Genomic DNA, 13,286 nt, shown 5'->3' with positions numbered 1-13,286 from the left:
GGAAAGTAGCTTGTATACCTTGTACTCTGATATCAATTTCAACTTTTTTATGAGTTTTACTTGCTGTTACACATCTGTGATTTTTTAATTATTGATGAAATCCTTGTGACAAATTATTGTATAAAGATTGTATTGTATATTTAATTTCCTTCACTTATACAGATTTTATTCAAACTATTGGAGAGGATTCAGATTTTTAATCATGAATGTCAAGTACAAGTGTTTTTGCTCATATTTTGGGCGGTTTTGACATTTTCCTCAATTCTGCATTTTCCTCAATTTTTCACTTTTGAAGTCTGTACTGCATGAAAACGTACAATGGATGACTATAGTCATATGATAGAATTAACACTTATGAGCCGATGCCCATAAAAATATGGGCACGCCTGACCAGCCCGAAAATCTGACGCCCGTAATTTTATGGGAGTCTGTGCTCAACCTTCCCCTTCCTTCCTTTATGTGTTCGTCGGGCTCCCAATGGTCTGAGAGACACGTCAGAGGCTTTGACGTATTTGATGATAGATGGTGCAGGCATGCTGGACAAGGGAGAACCACTCCTTTTTTTGTGAGGCTTTGCAAGTGAGAATCTTCTGCCGCGCATGCACTCAGTTGCATCGTCATGGTGAAACGTGGTTTGAAGGATGATGAAATCACTCGAGAGTTATTGCATGAGTTTGAAGATGTTGGTTTTTCGGGTGGATGATGATTTGCTTGATTCTGATGATGACGTAGATTATATTCAAGAAGAAGATTCTGATTCTTCAGGTAAGGAATGCAGATAACAAAATATGCAGTATTTTTATCCAGATTTCAATTGAAAGAGCTTTCAATACATAATTACTGTAGTAAGTGATTTTATTTGCAAATTCTGCTTTTATGGTAGATTGAGACAAGGAGGGCGAGTGTCCAAGTTATTCAGAAGCATGTATTGCCATTGTTCCTGCTGATAACACACCTGAAGTGCGTGGGCAACCAGGGGTGAGTGTCAGACCGAGAACTTCGTGCCGTACCGATTCTGAGAAAGGCTGGACGACTACTGATCATGCGCCAAATATCTGTCCATTCTGAGGACACTCTGGAAAGTGCAACTTACCAGTTAAGACCACAATAGCACATCACTAGACTTCTTTTTGTTCTTCCTTACAGACAGTATGATGAATCATATAAAGCAGCAAACTAATCTGCATGCACAACAAAGCATAAGGAAATTATGAAGCACAAAGTCCCTGTCCCCTACCTGCTCACTATCAAAGTGGAAAGGAGTTACTCTCTTAGAAATCAGAAAGTTTGTGGCAATTGTAGTCCATATGTGTGTAAGTGTGAGACCCCGTATACGAGAGCACTGGTCCAAGAATCCTGTTGTTATGTAATTTCTGTTCAAACAAACATCCTGAGCCGTGATAGGTTTTTTTCTATTTTGAGAAACTTTCACATCAGTGCCAATTCAGTTTCTAAGAAAACGGAAGAAGCTGGCTATGACCTGCTGCACAAGGTGAGACCCCTCCTGGATGTGGTGTCTGCTCATTTCCAGCGAGCATATACACCCTCTCAAAACATTACAATTGATGAAGGCATGTGCAAATTTCGTGGCCGTGTGTGTTTTTCTAGCAGTATATGCCACAAAAGCCAAATTAATATGGTATAAAATGGTTCATGTTGTCAGAGCCAGAGACAAGTTATGTCTGGAATTTTTCTGTTTATGCAAGTGAGAGGTCTGACACAGTGACACTAGTGAAGACATTGCTTGGGAATCTACCTGGAAAAGATTACACTTCGTTTACAGACATATTCTACACCAGTCTAGTCCTTGCTTCAGAACTGGAAGCTGCAAAAACTGCTCTTGTGGGAACTACAAGAAAATCTAGACAGGGATTACCTTCTGCTATAAAAGATCGGAAACTTCAGCGAGGTGAACTGATTTTTAGGGGTAAAGGAAATATCTTGGAATTCTGTTGGAAGGACAAAAGAAATGTACACATGATAAGCACAAGAAACACTGCTGAGATTGTGATGCTTATTGATAAGAGAGGCAGAGAGAAGTCAAAACCAGCCTGTGTGGTGGACTATAATAAAAACAAGTTGGGTGTTGACTTATCAGACCAATGACTATCATTCGGGGAATTTGAGCATCGAACTGTGAAGTGGTGGAGAAAGTTGTCATTCCACACAATACTAATGGTGATAATAAATTCAAGTATATTGTACAACAAGGTAACTGGAAAATGCCTCACATCATCACAGTTTATGACAACTATCTGTGCAGGTCTTGCAGACAGTAAAGATCTCGAAACACAACTTGGTACATCGGGCCTCTCCAGACTATCAACTGGAAACCATTTTCTGGAAAAAACTGAGACAGAAATAGGCTAGAAACAGAAGCAAAAACAATGTGTAGTGTGTTTTCAGAGAGGTAGAAAGCTTACTGGGAAAGTGTGGTGCAAAGACACAAGCTACCAGTGTAGTGAATGCGAAGTGGCATTGTGCAAACAACCGTGTTTCAAAATTTATCATACAAAGACCAAAATTGCATCTTAAAATAAAGCCAGAGGAGGTTACCGCATATAAAACAAGCAGTATAAATAATTATTAAAATTCTTGTAAAATAATGTAGTTTTCTTTCTGAGCATTAAGTAAATATATCCTTGATCAATTTTTCCTCTTTTCAAAAACAATACTATAAAGTTTAGGCTTTTCAATAAGGGTAATGTCATTACTATAACAAAAACCATATAAGAGTTGTAGTAAATTGAAATACACTAAAAACAACTAGGCCTTGTGGTAGAGCTTCATGCGCTATGGCTCAGGGCCCAAAGTGTTAAATGCCCAGTCAACTGCCCTTGTTGTTGGCATCACGTTGTTTTCCAAGGAAGTGATATAATATGCAAAAAAAATTACCAACATATGCTATCATTCATGAATGATATGCCAGAGGTCATCATATATCACTGTTCCAACATGTCATAATACCCCTTATTTTAATTGTACCAGCTGCAGTTGTGAGTAGAAAGGAGAGTGGCTCAGTAATTGAGTGTAATTCACAAAATCTTATTACTAGAAGGTTCATAAATAAAGGCAGTTTTGAGAGGCCTACATTACATCCCCTCTTACTAGCAGTCAAATCTGAGTGCACATACAGAACATACATTGTACAGTGCAATGTGATCACCACTATATGCATTCACCAGCACTGCAAATAGTGGTGGGGTTGCAACTTTGAGATACTGTGAACCACTGCTATGAAATGACTGTGGGAGAGGAGACCAACATGGTAGCAGGCTAACTTGCAAATGTGTAGTGTGACATTAGTCACCCCCTTAACAGAACCCACTGTTGATGTAACCATCTGCTGCTGAGATAATCATGGCGGTGAAGTGACATGTTTGTGCAAGTCAGTTGTATGGAATCAGTGCAGTAAGATGGTGGTTGTGCCCATGATAATGCCATAAATGAAGCTGGCTTATTTGTTGATGTATTTATGTGGACTGACAAACATGTCTACAAGTAATGATGTGCCATTTGCAGTCATGTAAAATGGTACAAAAACAGTGGTCGTAGAAATATCCTAACTGACAATGACCAGAGAAAAAAGTCACATCTTCTTATTAGTTATCAATTTCAAACCAGACAGGAATTTCTGCTGTCACTAATTGCAGGTCCATCTCACTCTATTGCCTAGTGAACTCTGTGAAGAGAACCATGTTTGGAACCGCGCACCTCACAAAAGGTCATTGCTCACAGCAGTGCACTGATGGCCCTGTGTGTCTCGTGTAGCTCATGTCAAAGATGGTACTGTGATGTATTTTGGGTGTTCTTTGTACCATGACTTTGGCTCATTCAATCAGGTTACTGTGAATGTGAATCACAGTGTTTGTTTCAACATGCCTGGTGACCAAGTGTTGCTCTTTCTTCTGCATCTTCATCATGAGTATTCTATAGACACTTGCCACAGATGACAACAGCTGTAATCACTGATCTGCACACATATTGTAGTGAACTCGTGAAATTATTTTGTGACATCAGGTACCATGAACGTTACCCATGAGGTCACCTAACATTGGGTGCCAAAATATTGTGAACTCAAGAAATTATTTTGTGGCATCAGATACCGTGAACATAATCAGTGAGGTCGCCCCATTTTGGGTGCCAAAAATGTAGTGAACTGTGAATTCTTCTCTCTGCTGTTGGACATGAAGTGACGAACAGATGACTAATGAGATTGCCCAATGTTAGGAGCCAACAATTAATTGATATCAATAATTAAATAAAATCAAACACAAATGGTACGACATTAAGGTATTCATGTATGAATATTAAATTTGAAGGAATGACCATTTCCTGAAAGCCAAAAGCCAAGTTAAATGTTAATGTGCTTCATAAAGAAGTTTTTTCCCCTTAATTAAGAGTTCCTTTAAGTGGGTATAAGCTTTCAGGACTGTCCAGTTATGCCTATGTTTAATAAGTTTACTTGTATGATGTAGGATCATACAGTCACCATAAATGAACAAATGATAACAATATGAAGCTGTAGCCTCTGCCCTCCACACAAGTACTGTTGCATTCCACTGTCCTGAAAAGCTTATTTACATTTATTTTGCTCATTAGACATGCATAGCCACCTACACTCATAGCACACTCTTGGATGTATCAATGTAGTTGTCTCAGTTTTTAGTGGAGAAAATTACAGTTCCAGTGGAAAGATGGCATATTGTGATGGAACAAGACCACATGTAAGCTCAGATTAACACTCAGAAAGTCTGTTTTAGATATGAATGTCTGATTGAGAGTATATGTAAGGTTGAAGCACAAATTTCCAAAGTTGTTAAAATGATGAAATTACTTATCTTTGAATAATATTAATTTACGCAATGGTTCTCTTTAACAAAACAACAACTTTTTTTATTTCTGTTCAAAAGATGATATGCCTTAGCATTTAAATAAACCTAATTCTCTAAGTAATTCCATAGTGGCTGCTGTGCAATAATACAATTAGATCTGCTCTGACAACATGCCGTTCTATTCCAGTATCTCATGTCATAATAAAAAGCATTATTAATCCAGTGTCAAGGGTGCTATATCACCAAAGAATAGCATCACCTACACAGAGCTTGTTGTCACAATCACTTTCTTTTGCTGGCGCCAAAATGTTAATTCTCAAGGGCACACAGTGCAGAGTTTGTTGAACTAGAGTCTGTGCTGTAAAACACTGTCAGCACAGCTGATATACACAATCCATTTCAAAATCAGCACTTTTCTCATCTCTTAAGTTGATTTGCATCATTACATGCTGCCCCACATGTTAGCTAAATTCTTCTACCAGCAAGAACAACTAAAGACAAGCAGGCAATGTACTCATTACCAAATTCTGTGAATAACACAACAGCAGCAGAGACAATCACTAAAGGTAGCATTAGACAACAAGCTAGCACGCAGTAAGGGTGACTGGTCCAGAACAACCAGTTTTGCCATGGCAATTTAACTTTAGTGTCTCCCCATTTGGGCATGTCTCACGGGAAAACCCAGAGAAAGATCCAGCAACCTCCTGCTTGTCTGACTCCAAACCAGTCACCATCATAGGAATTTACAGGATAAGTTTAAATGATTGATAAGCCATGCAGGTATTAAATAGAAAGAGTAGTAACCTTGAAATCACTGTTACAAACATATTGGTATTTTTGCATAATCAGATAAGTCTTTATAGCATTTGTCAGTGTCCATTAACATATGGAACTTGGAGGCGCCATTGGTGAAACAGCGTGACATTGGGAAGGGAAGGTGAAGATCTCAAGGTGTAGAAGGTGTATGAAGGAAAGTCCTTCTTCGTGGAGAAGCAAGTGAGATGGAACAGGAAATGGGTTAATCATAAAATCTTGGAATTTTATGGGGTGGGGTATGTGAGATCAACAAACATATATTAGACAAAATCAGAGAATCAGTTCCTGAAAAGGAAACGGATTAGTCCACACTTGTGTGAGTGCAGCCCCTCCAAACCTTCCAAATTTGAAACATAATTTACAAATGAAGATTGTCAGAAGATAATTCAGGTTTTACACTGTCACTTCCCCATTATCAGTACCAGACAGTTTTCTGCACAAATGTCACAGATTATTTGCAGAATCTATGGTACTCACACACCTTCCCACTAATCACAACAATTAACACCTCATCCAAGGTCTTCCGCATTAGACTGGCGTATTCAGAAGGATGTAGGTTGCCACAACAACAACAACAACAACAACATTCACAGTTCAAGCATTTCAATGATGTGTGCTTTCTTTTAATTTATGTTACTTTATATTTGAATTGGAGGTTCACATCATCACTAAATACACTGCCCCTGCTTCACTAGAAGTTCATAGTTGTTTCTATCATAACGTCCATCCTCAATATTGATGATTGTAGTACTATCATTAAAAAAAAAACATTACTCTCTCCCATCTTCCATTGGTTTTCAATTATGTATTCTGAGCTGGAAAATTTTATTGAGCACAATCATTTATCTCTTGGATAAGTATGAGCCAAATGGTCAAATACATAGAAATACTCACAGCACAATATTTCAGCTCACAGTCTCCACTATAATCCCCTGCACCAATTACTCCACTAATGCAATGTAGTGAATCATAGTGGTTAAAACATGAGCTAAATTCATTACATGCCACAGTTGTGGCACACAATTATCACACTTCTATTACATGTTGTCTAGAGTCCATGGAATTGAAGTTGTTTGACACATTACTGAGCATAACTGATTTGATGATCTTTGCTCAGAAACAGAAACTTAACACTGTTGTTGTTGTTGTGGTCTTCAGTCCTGAGACTGGTTTGATGCAGCTCTCCATGCTATCCTATCCTGTGCAAGTTTCTTCATCTCCCAGTACCTACTGCAACCTACAGTTACATATAGAAATCATCAATCACTAACTGAAATATTCTTCATCTCCCAGTACCTACTGCAACCTACAGTTAGTTATATATAGAAATCATCAATCACTAACTGAAATAAAGCATATAATAATAAACTCTCATCTCTATAGGAAAATTTGTCTGGATTAGTACATATACTTACGTAAATACACTCAAATCAGAAATTATCCTCATGTTTCTTTAACACCTGAGTATACAACAATAAACTCACATACTACAAAGAAATAACACATAAAACAGGTACCTAAATCTACTGTTTACAGGCAAATATCTTCATGTTTATACTTCATCTGAGATTCCTCTCCTCAGCAGAAACATTGTGTTATACCCTGATGTGGGTAGAAACCTTTTATCTGATCCATTCCTGGATACCCTAATAAGTTAGCTACAGGATATGGAATTCTTAGTACAAACATACAACAGTTGCAATTTCTTAATTCTTCTCTTCATGAGTGAAGATTTCAAATGGGTCTGCAAGAGTACTTGCTGACTCACATTATACGTTTGCAACTGCAATCTCCGTTTATCATATGCCAGTTTCTGAACTTGAGCTTGTCAGTCAGGTTGGCTAATGCTTGTCTCACTTTCTACTCCCACTGAGTTTCTCAACTGGTATCTTTTGCACTCACTCATTCCTCTCTTCTTGCCGGAACATTGACCCCAATAGTGTGAACTGTGTTGCCATACTTGGTAAGTGGTTCATAACTTCTTTGAGCTTTGCCAAGTAGTCAGTCCATTTTGTCTGCCTGTTGTGGTAGTATGCACACATAAATCTTAATCCCCAGATGACTCTCTCAACTGGGCTTCCATTGGGGTGGTACATGGACATTAGTACATGGTTGATACCTGCTCTTGCGAGTGCGTGCCTCCAAGCAAAACATGTGAAGGTTGCTGCATTGTCCAAAAGTACTGCGTGTTGTTTCTCAGCTTGCAGCATGAGGGTGTTGAACAGTCATTTTAAAATAGGAGGTATAAGTTGCTGGTTTCAGTGGGTACACCATGACATACTTTGTAAGTACATCAAGGAATGCTATGATGTACCTACATCTAGTTCAGTCCCTGGATACTGGCCCACAGACATCCACACACATTATGGCCAGGGACTTGTCCTGTATTATGGAGTGTAAGTGTAATTATCTTTTACTCCCTTGATTATGTGGTTTCATTTTCTGACATACTTGAGTAGATTTGATTTCTTTCAGCACTTTCTTTCTGATCTCAGGAAAGTAGCAATAGGTTCTAATCTTATTGGCACACTTGCATATACCAAAATGGCGCCAAATGTGATGAATATAACAAATGAGTTGTTTTTTGTATCCTTGAGAAATGCACACACATTATTCTTTTACATTCTCACTGTTACGATGAATAATACTGCTTTATGATCTTGCAAAACTTGTGCAGTCCATGCTCTTGTTGGTGTTGCAGAGACTGACAAACCTTTGACCAACAGTCATTTGTTCTTGCACTATAGCCACACTCCCGAAAAATTCCAGGTAGTATCACCTGTGTACCTGATCATTCATAAACAAGATAGGGGTGTCACCCATTTGCTCATCCACAGCTGTTTCCAGATTTAATCCTTTGCGAAGTCTCAATAGGGCAGCAGCTACTATGTTCTCCTTTCTGCGTATGTATTCAATTTTATACTTGTATACTTACAGTGCCAAAATCCATCCTGACAGTCTGGACTGCATTAACTTACAAGTTTGCAAGAATGTTAGAGCTTGGTTGCCAAATACACCATTATGTTGTCTTCAGATAGTAAATGAACTTGTGGAAAGCTCAGATCACTGTGAGCACTTCCTCTTGTATGTCATAGTGTTCAACCTTTCACAGGGCAACAATGTTCTGCTAGCAAATGCTGTTGGTCAGAATGTTGACTTTCCTTCTATCATCCTCGTCTGGAATAGGCAGGCTCCTAACTGCCTGAAGAGGAATCTGTCATCAGACCAAAATCTAGTGACATGTATGGGTGGTACAACAACTTGGAGTTTAATCTTGTCACTTTCTTTCGCTGCCACAAATCCATTAATTCTCAAGTGCATGTAGCACAGAGTTCATTGAACTACAGATGTAAAACACTGTCAACACTGCTGATATATAGATTCCATCTCAAAATTAGCACATTTTTCATCTCTTAAGTCAATTTGTGTCATAGCAATCACACCACATTCCATCTCAAAATTAGCACATTTCTTGTCTCTTAAGTCGATTTGTGTAATAGCAATCATGCCACATGAACTCCAGCAACACCATGTTAGTACTGAGCCTGTGGGAATACACAGCAAACTATCAAAGTGTGGTGCATGTACATTGGCCAGGCATACGCCATGCCACTGTGATACAGGTAATGTCACCCCACATGCTCATGTAGCTACAGGGAAAATTGGGTAACTTCTTGTTATATCAGCAAATGATGACAAGTCATACCATTACATAGTTACCACTGGGCACAGCACCACAAGTTATTAACTTGTAACATGGTATAAATGAATAAAAATCTGACCAACCTAGCAAGTGTAACGCCATCCTACTAACATAAAACATTTTACTGGCAGTTATTTAAAAAAATTCTCCCCACCTCTCACCCACACTAGGAATAGCCACTTGCATTTGAAGGTGGCAAGAAAGATAATGTAATAAGTGGCAGTGGATTCAAGTCATTACATAGGAATCATGAATTGAATTACAGTGGTGGGAGGATAGATCCCCTTATTGACATTTGGCTTTTGCTTTCTTCAATTATGTTGTTATTCTTTGGCATTTTCAGTCCCTATTATTGTTTCAGTTTTTAATAATATCATTAACAGTAGTTTGTAGAGATCTATAGGGCCTTGACACAAACAGTTTTTACCTGGTGAAACTATCCTCCAACCACAGTAATTAATTTCATGGTTCCTATGTGCTGACTCCACTGTTTCCTAGGGCAGGTCAGTGGTGGGATGGCAGGAAAAGGTAGCTACCAGTAATTACTTTATATTATTAGTTTGTTGCTGCACTTCTATATTGTCCAGATGTTAATTGAGTTACACCATGTTGTAAGTTAATAATTTTTGGGGTTGTACCCATTGGTAATTATGTAACATGGATAGTCATCATTTCGTGATTCAACAAATTTGATTTTGTAAAGAAGTTACTCAACATGAGCATTGTGGGGTGATAATGTGTGATTCTTGTGCTATACTGTAGTGGCATTGTATGTGCCCAGCCAGTGTGCATGCACCGTGCTATGATAGTGTGCCATTCTATTCCCACAAGCTCAGTACTGACATGGTGTTGCTGGAGCTCATATGGTGTGATGAGACTTATTCCTGAATTTTGGTAAGTATTGTCAACATGGTGGGTGTGGTTTTTGCAGGTACATTTAATCATTTTTACATTCTGTCCAGTTTTGTTATAGGTTCCAGTTCAGTTTTCAGGGGAATACTGATGGCACCATTCAGCCTACTTATAATTTGACAATATGCTCTCACTTGGCATATTACTATTATCTGGACAAGGCATGTTGAGTCTTCTATCCATCTGCACATTTGGTTCTCATATGATATAATTTATGTGTGTATGTATTTTTAATTCCCATCATTTGAGATTGGGGTAACATAGTTTTTTTTTAACGGATATTCCCTCTTTTTTATTCAGATATCCACCTGAAGATGTGGCTTTAAGCTACAAAACTGGTTGTGGTCCCATATTAAAATCTTACATACAGCTGTTTGTGATTTTCATTACACAGGAAGAAATTCAAAGCACTGGCAACTCAACTGGTTTTTTGCACCCCAGTTAGCATTCAAATTCACCAAAGAAAGTTTAGTTTCAGTAAAAAATTTCACTCTGCACAATGGTTTAGGATAAGGGGGGGGGGGGGGGGGTGCTGGATGTGGTTTTTTTTGCCCAAATGTAACAACTGATTCTGAGACACATTTTAGACAGTAAATAAACTGTGTCACGCAATCCAAAACAAAAGGTATTGCAAATTTTTGCTCAATGTAAATCCCTGTCCACATTTGGCTAAATGAATACAATATCTCTTCTCATTCTATCTTTGGGAACTACTTGATATCCCTCTGTATAGACCTGATGTAACATCTAGTAATTACCACTTGTTCCATACATTAAGATGTCAGCAACATGACATTGAAAATGATGTCAAAATGGCCATTTAACAATTACTGGCAAATCAGGTGACATTTTATGAAAAGGAATTCAGAATTGTTTTTCATCATAATGATGGTAGAATTTATGTTGAATAGTAAATTAAGGTTTTAAAGCATGCACTTGAGTTTGTTTAGAAGAAAAAATAGTACTTATGTAAAAAAACATGCCTTGTTCATGGACATGTAAAGAGCAACTTCTGCAATCATTTGAAGGAAAAGTGTCGATCACAGCAGCTATAAAAAGCGTCTAATATTGTATTCATTTAAGGAAAGCCGTATTATGACACTTTAGAGAGTAAATCATAGAAGAAAATACCTAAAATGCAAATTTGTTGATGCCAGTGCTAAGCGTTTCTTGAAACAATGTAAAGAAGATCTTAGAAGTTGTTTTGTGCCTTGTTCAATCATAGATCTGACATGAAAGACATATAGCAAAGTGTTAAGAAGTTTAGAAACAGGAAATGTGCCCACAACTTTAGAGACACAGCTACAGAGTGGACAGAAGACTATGCGGACACGCTTGCATCAGAGACATTATTTGTTACCTTTCTAGTGATTTCATTTACTGTCAAGGTGAAGGAAGACTTTGTATAGACCCTTCACCACCATTTCTATTAAATAATTGCAACTGCAAACAATCAAAACATATAACACTGCCCTGCTACTGATACCTGTTGTCTGACGCTCACACATTTGCCATAAGAAATATTACAACACTGCTATGCTCCTTGAAGAAATGTAGTGTGTGGAATCTTATACACCTATTTGTTACACACAAATTATACTTAAGTAGAGGAAATATTCTTGCGTCTAACGTGGCAATTTGCCTAACCCTGCCCATCAGAAAGACTCTGGAAAGTATTATAAAAACTCAACTGAATTGGGTACTTGTGCTATGTGAATAACTGGTATCATGGCTGTGTTTGTGCACTGCAATTTCCTCTCTGTATTCCTCTTTGATATGTTAGTGGTATGGGATAATTTATAAAAATCTACACATAATCTTCAAATTCCCACACAATCTTCAAATTCCTGATAACTTCATCGAATGTATCTGCAGGCTGCTTCACATTTGATGGGCATGCATTCAAATGACCAATGAGATGTTGAGCTCATGCTGAATATAACAGTGCCTCATTCAAAGGGCAATCTTCAGTCCAATAATGTATGCCATATGTACTGCTGACACTGCATATGAAGAGAATAACTGCCTCTACTGTGGGGTCATTTTCCTCAAGGATACTGCCATAGACTAGATGATGCTATTGCATCACTAGGTGGTTATCCAATAAAAAAGTGGGCTAAAATAACACCTTGCACATATCAAATAGTGTTGTTTACCCACAAAAGTCTGCTGAAGCTTGCCCAATGATTAATTTGGACAACGGTATGATATACAACCTCAAATGCTTTATTCTTTGCATAGGCAGTTAAATAGTGCATTTGCTGTCTTCAATTTTCTTCATTGAACAGTTTATTTACTGTATATCACAGTCACTCATTCCAGGTATTTTATCGCCCCCTTTCTTTCTTAGAGTATAACTTTAGCTTTTGTCTAACTGAAATAATCTATTCCTCTAATTATTATTTCATCTTGAACTATCTCATTTTGTATTGAGGTAATAAGTTTTGTACTTTTTCAATGTTTTAGGCATATAAAAAGAAGAATCAACTTGTGAGTATCCAGAGAGATGATCCGCTGCAAAGATCACGTGTTCCTTTTGGACCTCGGTACACTTTTGAGCCAGAGCAAAAAACATTTTTAAAGGATGAGTCCATGGTATAGTAAAGTTAAGTCTGTTGCCATTGGCAAATATAAAATAGTTGGCATATATTACTTTGAAATTTGTCCCGTTAAATCATTCAAATGAAGAGTATGTTTTCATGGTATTAATAATAATATTTTGTGGTATTGTCATTATATCATTTAGTGAAACTGATTTGTATGCCTATTAAACATTTATGAACATAATTTCTTTTGTAACTGAAATAATTTTCTTGCTGAGATAAATGCTAAAAGTGACATGGTACGTGTATAACAACAGGTTACTTGCAGAAGTTAAAAAGTATATGATGGTTGGTGAAAACAGAGTTGTTTGTTGACTCAGATGTACATGTAATAGTAATTCGCTGAGCAGAACACATTGTTACAGTTAATTCTTCAGACTTTTGATGTAAGGATTTAGCTTTGTTTGAGTGAGAAAA

The 13,286-nt window shown here is 37.6% G+C and overlaps 1 protein-coding gene across 1 annotated transcript in view; it reads left to right on the top strand.

Moving 5' to 3' along the window:
* Window positions 1-13,053, top strand: part of LOC126320020 (protein CFAP210) — a 151,635-nt gene extending 138,582 nt beyond the window's left edge. Inside the window, exon 9 of the mRNA XM_049993746.1 lies at window positions 12,733-13,053. Within this exon, the coding sequence (XP_049849703.1) occupies window positions 12,733-12,867 (135 nt within the window). The 3' untranslated portion in view covers window positions 12,868-13,053. The remainder of the gene's footprint in view (window positions 1-12,732) is intronic.
* Window positions 13,054-13,286: the final 233 nt, after the last annotated feature.

Source organism: Schistocerca gregaria, chromosome 2, assembly GCF_023897955.1.
Source record: "Schistocerca gregaria isolate iqSchGreg1 chromosome 2, iqSchGreg1.2, whole genome shotgun sequence".
NCBI classification, from domain to species: domain Eukaryota; kingdom Metazoa; phylum Arthropoda; class Insecta; order Orthoptera; family Acrididae; genus Schistocerca; species Schistocerca gregaria.
This window is presented reverse-complemented; position numbering and strand designations above follow the sequence as displayed.